The 19,229-nt window shown below is 37.1% G+C and overlaps 1 protein-coding gene across 1 annotated transcript in view; it reads left to right on the top strand.

Annotated features, from left to right (window-relative positions):
* Window positions 1–19,229, top strand: part of LOC117342914 (glutamate receptor-like) — a 68,291-nt gene that overhangs the window by 28,404 nt on the left and 20,658 nt on the right. Inside the window, exon 2 of the mRNA XM_033905213.1 lies at window positions 899–985. Within this exon, the coding sequence (XP_033761104.1) occupies window positions 899–985 (87 nt within the window). The remainder of the gene's footprint in view (window positions 1–898; window positions 986–19,229) is intronic.

Raw genomic sequence — 19,229 nt, 5'->3', positions numbered from 1 at the left:
CACGTCACTACGCACAAGAGATACGTCGCTCTTATCAAAAACTACTAGAGTGAAGTATTTTTTTCCAAAGACGCAACCTCGATAGCATATCCCATTTGATGATTTGATCTGACTGAGAAACACTAACAGCCCCGAGAAGAGACTTAGCCACACGCCTCAGATGCTAACGGCCCCGAGTAGGGACTTGGCTACACGCCTCAGATACTAACGACCCCGGGTAGGGACTTAGCCACACGACTCAGATGCTAACGGCCCCAAGTAGGGACTTAACCACACGCCTCAGATACTAACGGCCCCGAGAAGAGACTTAGCCACACGCCTCAGATACTAACGGCCCCGAGTAGGGACTTAACCACACGCCTCAGATGCTCACGACCCCGAGTAGGGACTTATCCACGCGCCTCAGATACTAACGGCCCCGAGTAGGGACCGAGCCACACGCCTCAGATGCTCACGACCCCGAGTAGGGACCGAGTCACACGCCTCAGATGCTCACAAACGGTCGTGATAATTGGATGGTCTGTCAACTGAGATACAGCCGACCTCCTGAACTCATCAATATGACCTGTATAATCAATGTGTAGTTATTGATCCAATGAATCGCAGGAACCGACTGTCATGTACAGTATGATCTAAATATCTGCAGATGAAGTTTAGTTTAAAATAACCCACGTGTACATCGAGTGTTCTCACATGGCTTCGCCCGTATTGTATAGAAACAATGGATACCTATTGTCTGTCACCAGACATTGTAATAACAGTTCCATATCATATCCGTCCCCGCTAACGCAAGAGTTGTGAATATCTGTACACATTTCACATTTATTTTATAAGTTTCGTATGGAAATTTATACATAAATATATATACATGTATCACCGGTGTGTGAAATGTTTCCAGGCATGATCTGTGGAGTAAACTTATGGATGTGGACAGTTATGGTTTCTCTGGGAATTGGTTCCACTGGACGGCCCCTCACGCGGATCGGTAAGTATAACTTGTATTAAATGAAGCTCAGGTTGACTTTCAAATGTAAAACTATTTGTTGATATTTAAACCTATATACATATATAAAGATGAGATCAGAGACCGTCATGAGACGTCTGGCACTCCGGACTTGCATGAATGATATTGTTTTTATGACCGCTCGGTACCATTTAACAGCATTACGAATATTTTGGTAATTTGGGGGATAGAAAAACGGGGCATCTGATACAATTGAAAACCTGTTTGTTCCTGGCAATAATTGTAATCGGTAGAATAACGTGCCACTTTAGTCATTAATACTTACCTGAGGAAGGTTGAGTATAAATAAGTATAATGTGCTTAAAACGGCTGTCATCGTGAACGCAAAGATGAGGCCAATGCGTAAAGTAGTAATCATTTCATGCAAGACACATAAACAACAGCTTTACATAGGTAAGGTAGTCATCACTGTATATAAGACACATAACCAACAGCTTTAGATATGTAAGGTATTCAATACTGTATATAAGACACATAAACATCAGCTTTAGATATGTAAGGTAGTCATCACTGTATATAAGACACATAAACATCAGCTTTAGATATGTAAGATGGTCATCACTGTATATAAGACACATAAACAACAGCTTTAGATATGTAAGATGGTCATCACTGTATATAAGACACATAAACAACAGCTTTAGATATGTAAGGTTGTCATCACTGTATATAAGACACATAAACAACAGCTTTAGATATGTAAGGTAGTCATCACTGTATATAAGACACATAAACAACAGCTTTAGATATGTAAGGTTGTCATCACTGTATATAAGACACATAAACAACAGCCTTGAATATGTGAGGTTGTCATCACTGTATACATTGTATAAGTCACATAAACAACAGCTTTAAATATGTAAGATGGTCATCACTGTATATAAGACACATAAACAACAGCTTCAGATATGTAAGGTAGTCATCACAGTATATAAGACACATAAACAACAGCTTTAGGTATGTTAGATGGTCATCACTGTATATAAGACACATAAACAACAGTTTTACATATGTAAGGTAGTCATCACTGTATATAAGACACATAAAGATCAGCTTTACATATGTAAGGTAGTCATCACTTTATATAAGACACATAAATAACAGTCTAGAATATGTGAGGTAGTCATCCATGTATATAAGACACATAAACAACAGCTTTAAATATGTAAGGTAGTCATCCATGTATATAAGACACATCAACAACAGCTTTACATATGTAAGGTAGGCATCACTGTATATAGACACATAAACAACAGCTTTACATATGTAAGGTAGTCATCACTGTATATAAGACACATAAACAACAGCTTTCAATATGTAAGGTTGTCATCACTGTATATAAGACACATCAACAACAGCTTTACATATGTAAGGTAGTCATCACTGTATATAAGACACATAAACAACAGCTTTCAATATGTAAGGTTGTCATCACTGTATATAAGACACATAAACAACAGCTTTAAATATGTAAGGTAGTCATCACTGTATATAAGACACATAAACAACAGCTTTAAATATGTAAGGTAGGCATCACTGTATATAAGACACATAAACAACAGCTTTAGATATGTAAGGTAGTCATCACTGTATATAAGACACATAAAGATCAGCTTTAGATATGTAAGATGGTCATCACAGTATATAAGACACATAAACAACAGCTTTAAATATGTGAGGTAGTCATCACTGTATATAAGAAACATAAACAACAGTTTTAGATATGTAAGGTAGTCATCACTGTATATAAGACACATAAATAACAGCTTTAGATATGTAAGGTTGTCATCACTGTATATAAGACACATCAACAACAGCTTTAGATATGTAAGGTAGTCACCACTGTATATAAGACACATAAACAACAGCTTTACATATGTAATGTTGTCATCACTGTATATAAGACACATAAACAACAGCTTTACATATGTAAGGTAGTCATCACAGTATATAAGACACATAAACAACAGCTTTCAATATGTAAGGTAGTCATCACAGTATATAAGACACATAAACAACAGCTTTCAATATGTAAGGTAGTCATCACTGTATATAAGACACATAAACAACAGCTTTACATATGTAATGTTGTCATCACTGTATATAAGACACATAAACAACAGCTTTAGATATGTAAGGTTGTCATCACTGTATATAAGACACATAAACAACAGCTTTACATATGTAAGGTTGTCATCTCTGTATATAAGACACATAAACAACAGCTTTAAATATGTAAGATGGTCACCACTGTATATAAGACACATAAACAACAGCTTTAGATATGTAAGTAGTCATCCATGTATATAAGACACATAAACAACAGCTTTAAATATAAAAGGTAGTCACCACTGTATATAAGACACATAAACAACAGCTTTAGATATGTAAGTAGTCATCCATGTATATAAGACACATAAACAACAGCTTTATATATAAAAGGTAGTCACCACTGTATATAAGACACATAATCAACAGCTTTAGATATGTAAGTAGTCATCCATGTATATAAGACACATAAACAACAGCTTTAGATATGTAAGGTATTCAATACTGTATATAAGACACATAAACAACATCTTTAGATATGTAAGTAGTCATCACTGTATATAAGACACATAAACAACAGCTTTAGATATGTAAGGTAGTCATCACTTTATATAAGACACATAAACAACAGCTTTAGATATGTAAGGTAGTCATCACTTTATATAAGACACATAAACAACAGCTTTAGATATGTAAGGTAGTCATCACTTTATATAAGACACATAAACAACAGCTTTAGATATGTAAGGTAATCATCCATATATATAAGACACATAAACAACAGCTTTAGATATGTAAGGTATTCAATACTGTATATAAGACACATAAACAACAGCTTTAGATATGTAATGTTGTCATCACTATATAGAAGACACATAAACAACAGCTTTAAATATGTAAGGTAGTCATCACAGTATATAAGACACATAAACAACAGCTTTAGATATGTAAGGTTGTCATCACTGTATATAAGACACATAAACAACAGCTTTAAATATGAAATATCGCTATCCCCCAACCCCACCCCCTCTCCTTTCATTGGTTCTACCCCACAAATTTTACCCTGCATTTCCTATCCAACCTTCCTCATGATTTACATTCGAAACGATATCGGTTTTAAAGCTATTAAAACATGTCAGTGACGTAATCCTAAATCCAGGTGAAACGCCACGGTGATCATTCAATCATCTTCACTACTTGAACATCAATTTCCGCTTGGAGCATGTTTTGTGCAAAACAAAAAAAAACAAAAAACAAACGAAATTATGGTGGCATGCCATTGCTTTTGAATACGATACATGAATGTGGGATGGATGCAGAAACATTGATCCCTGATAATGTATAGTATTCTGTTGAGTGATATTCATTGATTACGCTTGTATCACAATATATATTGTTTAAAGGTACATACTTGATGTTATTACATCCACTTGAAATCCGAGCTTCTTTCTTCTTTTAATTCAACGTAAATAGTAATTAAAATTCCGCAACTGTATGTGTTATGTAAATTTAAGACATTTTTTTTTCATTTGTTTATTTAGATGTAGATCTATACTCGGCCATGTTATACATTTTTGTGACAAGCAGTGTCTATACTGTAGACCTAGATTTATGATTTGCTGTAGGATTGTTTGTTTCGGCTTTTACGTCCTCGTAACAAGCAGAAGACGCCTTCTCTTCCGGAGCAACTAATTGCCGTGCAAATCTTCTTCTTTTTTTTCTTTTATTTTTTTTCCTTTTTTTAAGCTTTTTTTTAGCCCTCGGTATACCGATACTGAGCTGGAATAATGGTTTCGTTATTATGTCGGTATTCTCTGTTGTTTTTCCCTCGGTGGATCGGTGTTAGTTAGAATTGTGGTTTCGTTATTATGTCGGTATTCTCTGTTGTTTTTCCCTCGGTTGATCGGTGTTAGTTAGAATTGTGGTTTCGTTATTATGTCGGTATTCTCTGTTGTTTTTCCCTCTGTTGATCGGTGTTAGTTAGAATTGTGGTTTCGTTATCATGTCGGTATTCTCTGTTGTTTTTCTCTCGGTTTATCGGTGTTAGTTAGCATTGTGGTTTCGTTATCATGTCGGTATTCTCTGTTGTGTTCCCCTCGGTTTATCGGTGTTAGTTAGCAGTGTGGTTTCGTTATTATGTCGGTATTCTCTGTTGTTTTTCCCTCGGTTGATCGGTGTTAGTTAGCATTCTGGTTTCGTTATCATGTCGTATTTTGTTGTTATAATGAGGACGGTGTCAAAGTATGATAGGCCCACTGACATATGACATTATAGTGCTGGCACACTGAACTGTTCTTCCTTGAGTTTCTGGTTACCGTAGTGCATGTACATGTATGCTTGAGTGAATGCTTAAAATTAAGTGAGGTTTTATCAAATGATGATATACCAGGAAGGAAAAACGACTTTTGAAATTGAATGTATTTATAGTTGCAAACGGTTTATCTAAAGAATTGTCCAACGACTGGTTGCTGAATATTGAAACTATAAAAAGTGAGGTTTTTGATTTTGGCCTTTAGGATACATGTATTTCTGATTCTAGAGACCCTAAGTTTCACACTAGAGGCAGGTAATCCAGTTTTAGAATTCAGGAGCTGGCGGGCAGTCTCAGATATGTCAGAGACCGAAATCTTAAATCTTAATTTTGTATAAATTCTAATATTCTAGAGACAGGGTCGAGTCTAACAAGGAGAATTCCTCACTAAATTGTGCTACCTCATCACCAGGGGGATTCCTTGCTGTATTGTGCTACCTCATCACCAGGGGAATTCCTCGCTAAATTGTGCTACCTCATCACCAGGGGAATTCCTCGCTAAATTGTGCTACCTCATCACCAGGGGAATTCCTCGCTAAATTGTGCTATTTGTGCTACCTCATCACCAGGGGAATTCCTCGCTGAATTGTGCTATTTGTGCTACCTCATCACCAGGGGAATTCCTCGCTAAATTGTGCTATTTGTGCTACCTCATCACCAGGGGAATTCCTCGCTGAATTGTGCTATTTGTGCTACCTCATCACCAGGGGAATTCCTCCCTGTATTGTGCTTACCTCATCACCAGGGGAATTCCCCGCTGTGCTTACCTCTCATGGTTGACCTGTATTGCCTTGACACGTTAACGTTGTTATAAACGTATCTCTAGATCTACGTTTGAGTTATTGTAAGTCCATATATAGGTAATGTACCATTCAAATTTCGCACGTGAAAGCAATGTCGGCACCAGGGAGTGCACCAGGGAAACGAAAACACTTAATTTGAATATTTCATGGTTTTGGAAACCATTTTGTCAGATAACCGACAGAAAGCATTTTTTATTTGTTTGCAGTATAGTCTAGGGGCAATACTGTTACATTCAAGGTATACGTTGGGGAGTTACACAGAGAAATGACAACACGACACCATTATTCTCGCTTCGTGACGACAACCCTTTTTTATTCCGGAAAACAACAAGATAAACTAATATTGGAGCCAAAATATAAACAACAGGCTGATATTATCCGGAACTAACACATGATGGTCACATAAAATATATATTTTACACATATATAACAATGCACAGGATATTACGATAAGCGTCTGTAAACGTATACCCATATTCTGAAACAATATTTCCTATATACAGCAACCACAACATAAAAAAACGTACTTTGTATATAAAAAAGATTGCCAACAATTTTTTTCTATTTAACATCACATCAACACGCGTAAACGTTGATTATTACTGTCATAGGGTTTGAATAGCTTCATCTAAAGACAATGTTATGTAAGGGTAAATGTTTCCGGGGTATCTCCTTGACACCCGTCCTCATAAACCCTGGCTATAAGTGTCACCTTTGACACCCGTCCTCAAATGATCCTAACTGTTGGTGTCCAATTTGTCAACCGTCCTCATATGACCCTTACTGTTGGTGTCCAATTTGACACCCGTCCTCATATGACCCTAACTGTTGGTGTCCAATTTGACACCCGTCCTCATATGACCCTAACTGTTGGTGTTTAATTCCACACCCGTCCTCATATGTCCCTTACTGTTGGTGTTTAATTCGACACCCGTCCTTATATAACCCAAAGTGTTGATGTCTACATTGACACCCGTCCTCATATGACCCTAACTGTTAGTGTTTAATTCGACACCCGTCCTCATATGACCCTTACTGTTGGTGTCCAATTCGACACCCGTCCTTATATGACCCTTACTGTTGGTGTTTAATTCGACACCCGTCCTCATATGACCCTTACTGTTGGTGTCCAATTCGACACCCGTCCTCATATGACCCTAACTGTTGGTGACCATTTTGACACCCGTCCTTATATGACCCTAACTGTTGGTGACCATTTTGACACCCGTCCTTATATGACCCTTACTGTTGGTGTCCATTTTGACACCCATCATCATTTGATCCTGACTGTTGTTTATCCCCAGACTCCTGTCCTTATATGACCCTAACTGTTGGTGTCTCTCTACACAGTACACATCCGTCCTCATATGACCATGTCTCCTGGTGTCTCTCTACACAGTACACATCCGTCCTCATATGACCATGTCTGCTGGTGTCTCTCTACACAGTACACATCCGTCCTCATATGACCATGGCCGTTTGTGTTACCTTTGACACCCATCCTCATATGACCATGGCCGTTTGTGTTACCTTTGACACCCATCATCATATGACCCAAATGTTGGTGTCTACTTTGACACCCGTCCTCATATGACCATGGCCGTTTGTGTTACCTTTGACACCCATCCTCATATGACCTCCACTGTTGTTTTCTCACCAGACACCTGGCCTCGTATTACCCTGGCAATTTGTGTCACCTTTCACACCCGACCTCATATGAACCTTGCTGTTGCGATGAATCTTGACCTTAATCAAGTAAACAAAGCCCAGATCATTACCAATATGAACCTACCCACTACAAACTAAATCGATTGGGGAAAACCTATTAGGAACACAAACGACAAAACAACGTATTCCCCTGGGGGAGATTTTCTTCCGGGGTATAAACAACACTCAGAAGACATTAGCGAGTTCCAGACTAGACTAGTAATCTCTATAACAATGTTTTGATCTCACAGATAAGTATTCTCTACGGACAAGCTGAATTAATATTGTCAGTCTTTTCTACAGCAGCCTTTTTAAAATTAATAATTGATCAACTCATATATTGGCGATATTCGATCAAAAGATATTCTTTACAGACAAGTTGAATTGAATATTGTCAGTGTTTTCTGCAGTAGCATTTTATAATTAATATTTGATCAGCTCATCACATTGGCGATATTCGATCAAGGTTCCAAGCCCTCGGCCGTCAACTTCTGACCTACATGGATTTTCAAAAGAGAATTCCCTGCAGATACAAAGCCTCTCTGTGCAGCGATGCTAGTACATTCCATCACGTTTGTATATATAACGACACAACACATATAGTAATGCCCGAGGAAAATTTGGCAAATATACTTAAAGAGTAAAAAAATGACGTGTATCAATGTACTATATGTATTATAACTAGGTGAGTGTTATAGGGACAGTGATTACGTAACTAAGGAGGTTTTGTGTAAGAGAGTATGTATATATCTGTAAGGGAGACAAATGATGTTATTGTAGGTGTTTTATTAGAGAGTATACGCGTGTGTCTGTAAGGAACTGTAGGTATTGTTAGAGAGTATACGTGTGTGTCTGTAAGGAACTGTAGGTGTTTATTAGAGAGTATACGCGTGTGTCTGTAAGGAACTGTAGGTGTTTTATTAGAGAGTATACGCTTGTGTCTGTAAGGAACTGTAGGTGTTTTATTAGAGAGTATACGCTTGTGTCTGTAAGGAACTGTAGGTGTTTTATTAGAGAGTATACGTGTATGTCTGTAAGGAACTGTAGGTGTTTTATTAGAGAGTATACGCTTGTGTCTGTAAGGAACTGTAGGTGTTTTATTAGAGAGTATACGCGTGTGTCTGTAAGGAACTGTAGGTGTTTTATTAGAGAGTATACGCGTGTGTCTGTAAGGAACTGTAGGTGTTTTATTAGAGAGTATACGCGTGTGTCTGTAAGGAACTGTAGGTGTTTATTAGAGAGTATACGCTTGTGTCTGTAAGGAACTGTAGGTGTTTTATTAGAGAGTATACGTGTATGCCTTTAAGAGAGACAAACAATGTTATTAAACGTGTTTTATTAGAGAGTATACGTGTGTGTCTGTAAGGAACTGTAGGTGTTTTATTAGAGAGTATACGCGTGTGTCTGTAAGGAACTGTAGGTGTTTTATTAGAGAGTATACGTGTATGCCTTTAAGAGAGACGAACAATGTTATTAAACGTGTTTTATTAGAGAGTATACGTGTGTGTCTGTAAGGAACTGTAGGTGTTTTATTAGAGAGTATACGTGTATGTCTGTAAGGAACTGTAGGTGTTTTATTAGAGAGTATACGTGTATGTCTGTAAGGAACTGTAGGTGTTTTATTAGAGAGTATACGTGTATGCCTTAAGAGAGACAAACAATGTTATTAAACGTGTTTTATTAGAGAGTATACGTGTGTGTCTGTAAGGAACTGTAGGTGTTTTATTAGAGAGTATACGTGTATGTCTGTAAGGAACTGTAGGTGTTTTATTAGAGAGTATACGTGTATGTCTGTAAGGAACTGTAGGTGTTTTATTAGAGAGTATAAGTGTATGCCTTTAAGGAAGACAATCAATGTTATCATAAGTGGATTTTTCGTTAGAGAGTATATAAATATGTTGCTGAGAGACAATGACTCATAAAAAACTTTCGCCCGAAAAACGATTGCATACGGAACGTTAGACCTACATTTGAGTGACAACTTGTTGCTAACAAATATTAATTAAGAAATGTATAATAATTTTAAGATGTAGCCAGGAGGCAGCTTAGGGTGTGGAAACAGGAAAACGATAGGTAACATTGTAAAATATCTAGGGGAGATAACTCAATTGTATCACTTTAAGGTATCATACAATTAATTAAGCCAATCAGCTGGTGCTTCCCCTGAACCAAGTCCCTGAGAAAAATGTGTTGCTTAGGGTTAGGGTTGTAGCTATTTCCCGAGTAAATAATTCAAGAAATGGGTACTTTCTCTATACGAGAATAAAGATAAGGGTGTTGAGATTTTAAGAATTTAAAATATACACTCCTGGTATAAATAGAAAGACGTAGGATTCCAGGTGTAAAAAGGCGGGAATTCCTCAAATGGGGGTTCCCCAGCCTACTGTAAATATCAGGGTTACTGTCTTCAAAGTACTGGTGAGCTCTTATAATCTATTAAACATATCCAATAACATCATTTTTCTGGTAGGGAAATCTTCAAATATTAATTTTATATAAGTTTCACAACACTTAACCTTCAAAAGAGCGATTGAGGGGATGGGGTCATTGGTAATAACATATAGTGAAATAATTAGTTGTGCGAGACCTTAAACAAGGAGAGATGTAGTAATTAGTGTTATGGACCTCATCAGGATTTTATTGTACAGTAGACAAACAACATAAACATTACATTTACCTTTCGATAGAGTTTACCATAATTATACATTGTTAATTCAATATCCCAATGTCAGTTTAAGTTCTTTAATCATTTAACTTTTTATTGTCGCGAAAACAGCAACACCGTTTCACAAGTGATCATGTGATCAAATGTTTTTACAGTCTCTTAACGCATTTGGCATTCTCTATGAAATTGTAATGAGAGAAATTAAGATGTGGAAGTACATTAGTGAGAATTCATATAGCTTCCAGCTACTGGTGTGTATCGTACTGGAACCATAGGTAAACCATTTCTCATTGTGTTATAATGGACCGGGTTGGGGTTTGAATATACAGGGGTGTTTTGTTTGAGAGTTGTAATTAATTCCGGATTTCGCATGTCGCCGGAGTCTACAGGGAGCGAGGCGGTAGTATGGTTAATTGGACTTCACAATGTCATATTATCATTGTTATTGAGCCAATGAATTTAAGATGAATTTGATTGTCTTTTTGTTTTTTTACTTGTGACTGCAGACGTTTTTTCATTCAGTACGCGGTGGCCGAGTGGTAAAGGTGTCCCGACACTTTATCACTAGCCTCCACCTCTGGGTTGCGAGTTCGAAACCTACGTAGGGCAGTTGCCAGGTACTGACCGTAGGTCGGTGGTTTTTCTCCGGGTACTCCGGCTTTCCTCCACCTCCAAAACCTGGCACGTCCTTAAATGACCCTGGCTATTAAACAGAAACAAACCAAACCAAACATTTAGTACGTATTTACCATCTCACATTGCCTGATACATTATGGTGACTTGTACAGTGAATATACTGTTTTGTCGTGAAATTTCACAGGGATAATATTTTGTGGTTGTTTCCGGTCGGAACTTATCCTTGGGTATTAAATTTCATGCAACACCGCCTTATACCTACCAAAACAACAGAGTTAATTATTAAAAGCCACAATTCTAACTTAAAATCAATGAAAGAAGGTAGATTACAAACAAACTGTAGACTTGCATGAAGAACCCTGAAGGCACACAAGAGAAATAATTTAAAAAAAATATTGTATTCATTAAGGGTCATCTATATAGCAGAATAGTGTTGAATTTCAAACACGAATAAATACCTTAAGATTTGCACAAAAAATGTCATGTAATATACCAAAATGTTTGTTTGGACATGTAGCTTCTTACAATCACCAATAATATGCTATAGATGCTACCAGTTTCTTCTGTAGAGTAACTTTGCGGTAAGATTTGGCATGGAATAATTCTAAGTCACGCAAATGATCAAACCTGAAAAATAGACATGCTGTTATGTTCACAAGTGTCTATAGCACAGGGTAGGAGCATTTGTTTGACCGGATTTTACTGTATGTACGTATAAACACTTATTTTGTTTTGACCTTGAAATGCAAATGGCAGCTGAGAATAATATTACACAAATATGGCTTAAAGGAGGCATTTCAGTTAATAACAAAACTCCTATATCGTACTTTTAAGACATCTCATCATAGTAACATGAACATTTGAATGTCAATTTGTTAAAATGGTGAGTTTGCAGCCTTTTTCAGAAATAGGCATATTTTACCCCAAACTCAACGGTTGAACATTTTTTCATAAAAGCAGTCTTCAAGAATACTTTATATTGTCTAATAAGAGCATTTTTGATGTTTTAAATACCTCCTTATATGCCATATTTGTGTGATATCATTCACGACCGCCATTTGCAATTCAAGGTCAAAATAAAAACAGCGATTGTACATATAATAACGTCAAAGCTGGTCAAAGCTGGTCAAACCAATGCTCCTATTTTGTGCTTTAGACACTTGTGAGCAAAACGACATGGCAAGTTTGTGTAATATATGGGATACAAATGAGTTAATTATGTCCCCCTGAAACATGCATTTTTCTTACGTTTTGTTGAAATCAACAAACAGCTTAACAAATTACATGTCAACAGCAAGACCCAGGGTTTGCCATGATACATACTAAAAGTCCATCATGTTACTTCTGTGACATTGCACCATAATAGGGATTTATAGGCCTGTAAAATATCAATGTTTTGACTGGATTTGCTGTTTAGATGCCCCTTAAAAGAAAGATTCTCCTGTTCGATTTGTAACTATCCACTGCAAATACTTGAGAATTGAATGCATTAAAGGTCTATCTCTTTCTTGAATATTGTATTGTATGTCCCCCTTGATAAGATCGATCTCTTTAATCTTTTCTTCATCAGTTCTCATTATTCATGAAAATAGACCTAAAATAGCAAACAATATTAATTCAACATTTTCATCATTCAGTAATAACAGTTGAAAAGAAGGTAAAAGCATGCTTGCAAAAACATTTGCATTATGTAGCCGCGGGGAAAAAACTCTCAACTGAATTTCGAATTGTTTCGTCCGATAAGTACTAAGGTATTAGCCTGTAATTAAGAATGAAGTGGGTGTTAATAAAATAAATTCCTTTATTGTGTAAATTTTGTAAAAAGAAAAAAACACAAAAAAAACAAAAACAAAACAAAAAAAAACAAAAAAAAACAAAACAAAAAACATGCTGACTTTAAATGAGAGTTACTACGAGTAGTCCCCTTCCTACTTTATGACGACGGGTATAAGGGGCCGCGATAGTTCAGTCTGTTAGAGCGCCGGCTACGTAACCTCAGGTGAAGGTCCGAGGTTCGTGGTTCGACCCTCCCTACCTGTATCGGTTTGTGTTTCTTGGGAATCTGAGAAACGGACCGATCTGTGCTGTAGTGATTGTGTCCTTGGGCAAGATATTTACCCTAATTGCTCTGGATGGCAGCCGACGGGTCTCCCGTATGTTGTTAAGTGAGGTAGTCACCAACTACTACAAGTACACGACAATGACAATTATTTTAATCTCATAAACTTAAAGTGTAGAGATTAACATACATGACAAACATATATATACATACATTTTATAAACAATGGCAATACCTACATAAAGTTAACTCGTTTACATTTTTGCTTAATGAACTTCACATGCGAAACCAATTCTTCATCTACTACAAAATCAAAAAAAGATTATTGCATATAAAAACACTGGGACTTCAATAATGATATCGAGATAAGAAAACAATCGTTTCCAATATCGATTTGCTTGTTAAGGCTACACATTCTATTTTACTTGGTAATGTTGCTTCATCTACCATATTCAATTGTTAATTTGACCTCGGGAGATAGTTAATATCTCGGGGGACAATAAAAGTGCTATTTCCCTCACACCCATGGAATAACTGTATAATATGGCCTGAAGACCATCTCATAATATAATTGCTTCATGTTTAATGAGTAAAACCATTACGGGTGAAATAAACCCCTCGAGATACCTGAAACTTTTCATAATTTCAATAACCTTAGTTTTATCAATTTTCACGTTAAGGCGTCAAAATTTTGAGTAGGTGTGGAATACATTAAGTTGCGTTTGTAAATCTTCAAGAGAATCTGTTAATAGAAAAGTATATACCATCTGCATATAGCATTACATACAACTTGAGGTAAACTTGAACTCTACAATCATGTGATATCAAAACAAAAATTAAGTCATTTAAAAAGATGAAAAAACAAAAAAGGGATTAAGTGAGGTTTTATCAAATGATGATATACCAGGAAGGAAAAACGACTTTTGAAATTGAATGTATTTATAGTTGCAAACGGTTTATCTAAAGAATTGTCCAACGACTGGTTGCTGAATATTGAAACTATAAAAAGTGAGGTTTTTGATTTTGGCCTTTAGGATACATGTATTTCTGATTCTAGAGACCCTAAGTTTCACACTAGAGGCAGGTAATCCAGTTTTAGAATTCAGGAGCTGGCGGGCAGTCTCAGATATGTCAGAGACCGAAATCTTAAATCTTAATTTTGTATAAATTCTAATATTCTAGAGACAGGGTCGAGTCTAACAAGGAGAATTCCTCACTAAATTGTGCTACCTCATCTCCAGGGGGATTCCTTGCTGTATTGTGCTACCTCATCACCAGGGGAATTCCTCGCTAAATTGTGCTACCTCATCACCAGGGGAATTCCTCGCTAAATTGTGCTACCTCATCACCAGGGGAATTCCTCGCTAAATTGTGCTATTTGTGCTACCTCATCACCAGGGGAATTCCTCGCTGAATTGTGCTATTTGTGCTACCTCATCACCAGGGGAATTCCTCGCTAAATTGTGCTATTTGTGCTACCTCATCACCAGGGGAATTCCTCGCTGAATTGTGCTATTTGTGCTACCTCATCACCAGGGGAATTCCCCGCTGTATTATGCTTACCTCATCATCAGAGGAATTCCCCGCTGTGCTTACCTCTCATGGTTTACATGTATTGTCTTGGCACGTTAACGTTGTTATAAACGTATCTCTAGATCTACGTTTGAGTTATTGTAAGTCCATATATAGGTAATGTACCATTCAAATTTCGCACGTGAAGGCAATGTCGGCACCAGGGAGTGCACCAGGGAAACGCAAACACTTAATTTGAATTTTTAATGGTTTTGGAAACCATTTTGTCAGATAACCCATAGAAAGCATTTTTTATTTGTTTGCAGTATAGTCTGGGGCAATACTGTTACATTCAAGGAATACGTTTGGGAGTTACACAGAGAAATGACAACACTACACCATTATTCTCGCTTCGTGACGACAACCCTTTTTTATTCCGGAAAACAACAAGATAAACTAATATTGGAGCCAAAATATAAACAACAGGCTGATATTATCCGGAACTAACACATGATGGTCACATAAAATATATATTTTACATATATATAACAATGCACAGGATATTACGATAAGCGTCTGTAAACGTAAACTCATATTCTGGAACAATATTTCCTATATACAGCAACCACAACATAAAAAACGTACTTTTTATATAAAAAAAAGATTGCCAACAATTTTTTTTTCTCTTTAACATCACATCAACACGCGTAAACGTTGATTATTACTGTCATAGGGTTTGAATAGCTTCATCGAAAGACAATGTTATGTAAGGGTAAATGTTTCCGGGGTATCTCCTTGACACCCGTCCTCATAAACCCTGGCTATAAGTGTCACCTTTGACACCCGTCCTCAAATGATCCTAACTGTTGGTGTCCAATTTGACACCCGTCCTCATATGACCCTAACTGTTGGTGTCCAATTTGACACCCGTCCTCATATGACCCTAACTGTTGGTGTCCAATTTGACACCCGTCCTCATATGACCCTAACTGTTGGTGTTTAATTCGACACCCGTCCTCATATGTCCCTTACTGTTGGTGTTTAATTCGACACCCGTCCTTATATGACCCAAAGTGTTGATGTCCACATTGACACCCGTCCTCATATGACCCTAACTGTTAGTGTTTAATTCGACACCCGTCCTCATATGACCCTTACTGTTGGTGTCCAATTCGACACCCGTCCTTATATGACCCTTACTGTTGGTGTTTAATTCGACACCCGTCCTCATATGACCCTTACTGTTGGTGTCCAATTCGACACCCGTCCTCATATGACCCTAACTGTTGGTGACCATTTTGACACCCGTCCTTATATGACCCTAACTGTTGGTGACCATTTTGACACCCGTCCTTATATGACCCTTACTGTTGGTGTCCATTTTGACACCCATCATCATTTGATCCTGACTGTTGTTTATCCCCAGACTCCTGTCCTTATATGACCCTAACTGTTGGTGTCTCTCTACACAGTACACATCCGTCCTCATATGACCATGTCTCCTGGTGTCTCTCTACACAGTACACATCCGTCCTCATATGACCATGTCTGCTGGTGTCTCTCTACACAGTACACATCCGTCCTCATATGACCATGGCCGTTTGTGTTACCTTTGACACCCATCCTCATATGACCATGGCCGTTTGTGTTACCTTTGACACCCATCCTCATATGACCTCCACTGTTGTTTTCTCACCAGACACCTGGCCTCGTATTACCCTGGCAATTTGTGTCACCTTTCACACCCGACCTCATATGAACCTTGCTGTTGCGATGAATCTTGACCTTAATCAAGTAAACAAAGCCCAGATCATTACCAATATGAACCTACCCACTACAAACTAAATCGATTGGGGAAAACCTATTAGGAACACAAACGACAAAACAACGTATTCCCCTGGGGGAGATTTTCTTCCGGGGTATAAACAACACTCAGAAGACATTAGCGAGTTCCAGACTAGACTAGTAATCTCTATAACAATGTTTTGATCTCACAGATAAGTATTCTCTACGGACAAGCTGAATTAATATTGTCAGTCTTTTCTACAGCAGCCTTTTTAAAATTAATAATTGATCAACTCATATATTGGCGATATTCGATCAAAAGATATTCTTTACAGACAAGTTGAATTGAATATTGTCAGTGTTTTCTGCAGTAGCATTTTATAATTAATATTTGATCAGCTCATCACATTGGCGATATTCGATCAAGGTTCCAAGCCCTCGGCCGTCAACTTCTGACCTACATGGATTTTCAAAAGAGAATTCCCTGCAGATACAAAGCCTCTCTGTGCAGCGATGCTAGTACATTCCATCACGTTTGTATATATAACGACACAACACATACAGTAATGCCCGAGGAAAATTTGGCAAATATACTTAAAGAGTAAAAAAATGACGTGTATCAATGTACTATATCTATTATAACTAGGTGAGTGTTATAGGGACAGTGATTACGTAACTAAGGAGGTTTTGTGTAAGAGAGTATGTATATATCTGTAAGGGAGACAAATGATGTTATTGTAGGTGTTTTATTAGAGAGTATACGCGTGTGTCTGTAAGGAACTGTAGGTATTGTTAGAGAGTATACGTGTGTGTCTGTAAGGAACTGTAGGTGTTTATTAGAGAGTATACGCGTGTGTCTGCAAGGAACTGTAGGTGTTTTATTAGAGAGTATACGCTTGTGTCTGTAAGGAACTGTAGGTGTTTTATTAGAGAGTATACGCTTGTGTCTGTAAGGAACTGTAGGTATTTTATTAGAGAGTATACGTGTGTGTCTGTAAGGAACTGTAGGTGTTTTATTAGAGAGTATACGCTTGTGTCTGTAAGGAACTGTAGGTGTTTTATTAGAGAGTATACGCGTGTGTCTGTAAGGAACTGTAGGTGTTTTATTAGAGAGTATACGCGTGTGTCTGTAAGGAACTGTAGGTGTTTTATTAGAGAGTATACGCGTGTGTCTGTGAGGAACTGTAGGTGTTTATTAGAGAGTATACGCTTGTGTCTGTAAGGAACTGTAGGTGTTTTATTAGAGAGTATACGTGTATGCCTTTAAAAGAGACAAACAATGTTATTAAACGTGTTTTATTAGAGAGTATACGTGTGTGTCTGTAAGGAACTGTAGGTGTTTTATTAGAGAGTATACGTGTATGTCTGTAAGGAACTGTAGGTGTTTTATTAGAGAGTATACGTGTATGCCTTTAAGAGAGACAAACAATGTTATTAAACGTGTTTTATTAGAGAGTATACGTGTGTGTCTGTAAGGAACTGTAGGTGTTTTATTAGAGAGTATACGTGTATGTCTGTAAGGAACTGTAGGTGTTTTATTAGAGAGTATACGTGTATGTCTGTAAGGAACTGTAGGTGTTTTATTAGAGAGTATACGTGTATGCCTTAAGAGAGACAAACAATGTTATTAAACGTGTTTTATTAGAGAGTATACGTGTGTGTCTGTAAGGAACTGTAGGTGTTTTATTAGAGAGTATACGTGTATGTCTGTAAGGAACTGTAGGTGTTTTATTAGAGAGTATACGTGTGTGTCTGTAAGGAACTGTAGGTGTTTTATTAGAGAGTATACGTGTATACCTTTAAGGGAGACAATCAATGTTATCATAAGTGGACTTTTCGTTAGAGAGTATATAAATGTGTTGCTGAGAGACAATGACTCGTAAAAAAAACTTTCGCCCGAAAAACGATTGCATACGGAACGTTAGACCTACATTTGAGTGACAACTTGTTGCTAACAAATATTAATTAAGAAATGTATAATGATTTTAAGATGTAGCCAGGGAGCAGCTTAGGGTGTGGAAACAGGAAAACGATAGGTAACATTGTAAAATATCTAGGGGAGATAACTCAATTGTATCACTTTAAGGTATCATACATTTAATTAAGCCAATCAGCTGGTGCTTCCCCTGAACCAAGTCCCTGAGGAAAATGTGTTGCTTAGGGTTAGGTTTGTAGCTATTTCCCGAGTAAATAATTCAAGAAATGGGTACTTTCTATATACGAGAATAAAGATAAGGGTGTTGAGATTTTAAGAATTTAAAATATACACTCCTGGTATAAATAGAAAGATGTAGGATTCCAGGTGTAAAAAGGCGGGAATTCCTCAAATGGGGGTTCCCCAGCCTACTGTAAATATCAGGGTCACTGTCTTCAAAGTACTGGTCAGCTCTTATAATCTATTAAACATATCCAATAACATCATTTTTCTGGTAGGGAAATCTTCAAATATTAATTTTATATAAGTTTCACAACACTTAACCTTCAAATGAGCGATTGAGGGGATTGAGTCATTGGTAATAACATATAGTGAAATAATTAGTTGTGTGAGACCTTAAACAAGGAGAGATGTAGTAATTAGTGTTATGGACCTCATCAGGATTTTATTGTACAGTAGACAAACAACATAAACATTACATACATTTACCTTTCGATAGAGTTTACCATAATTATACATTGTT

This window comes from Pecten maximus, chromosome 14, assembly GCF_902652985.1.
Source record: "Pecten maximus chromosome 14, xPecMax1.1, whole genome shotgun sequence".
In the NCBI taxonomy this organism is placed as follows: domain Eukaryota; kingdom Metazoa; phylum Mollusca; class Bivalvia; order Pectinida; family Pectinidae; genus Pecten; species Pecten maximus.
Note: the sequence above shows the minus strand (reverse complement) of the source record. Positions and strands in the feature narration are given on the sequence as shown.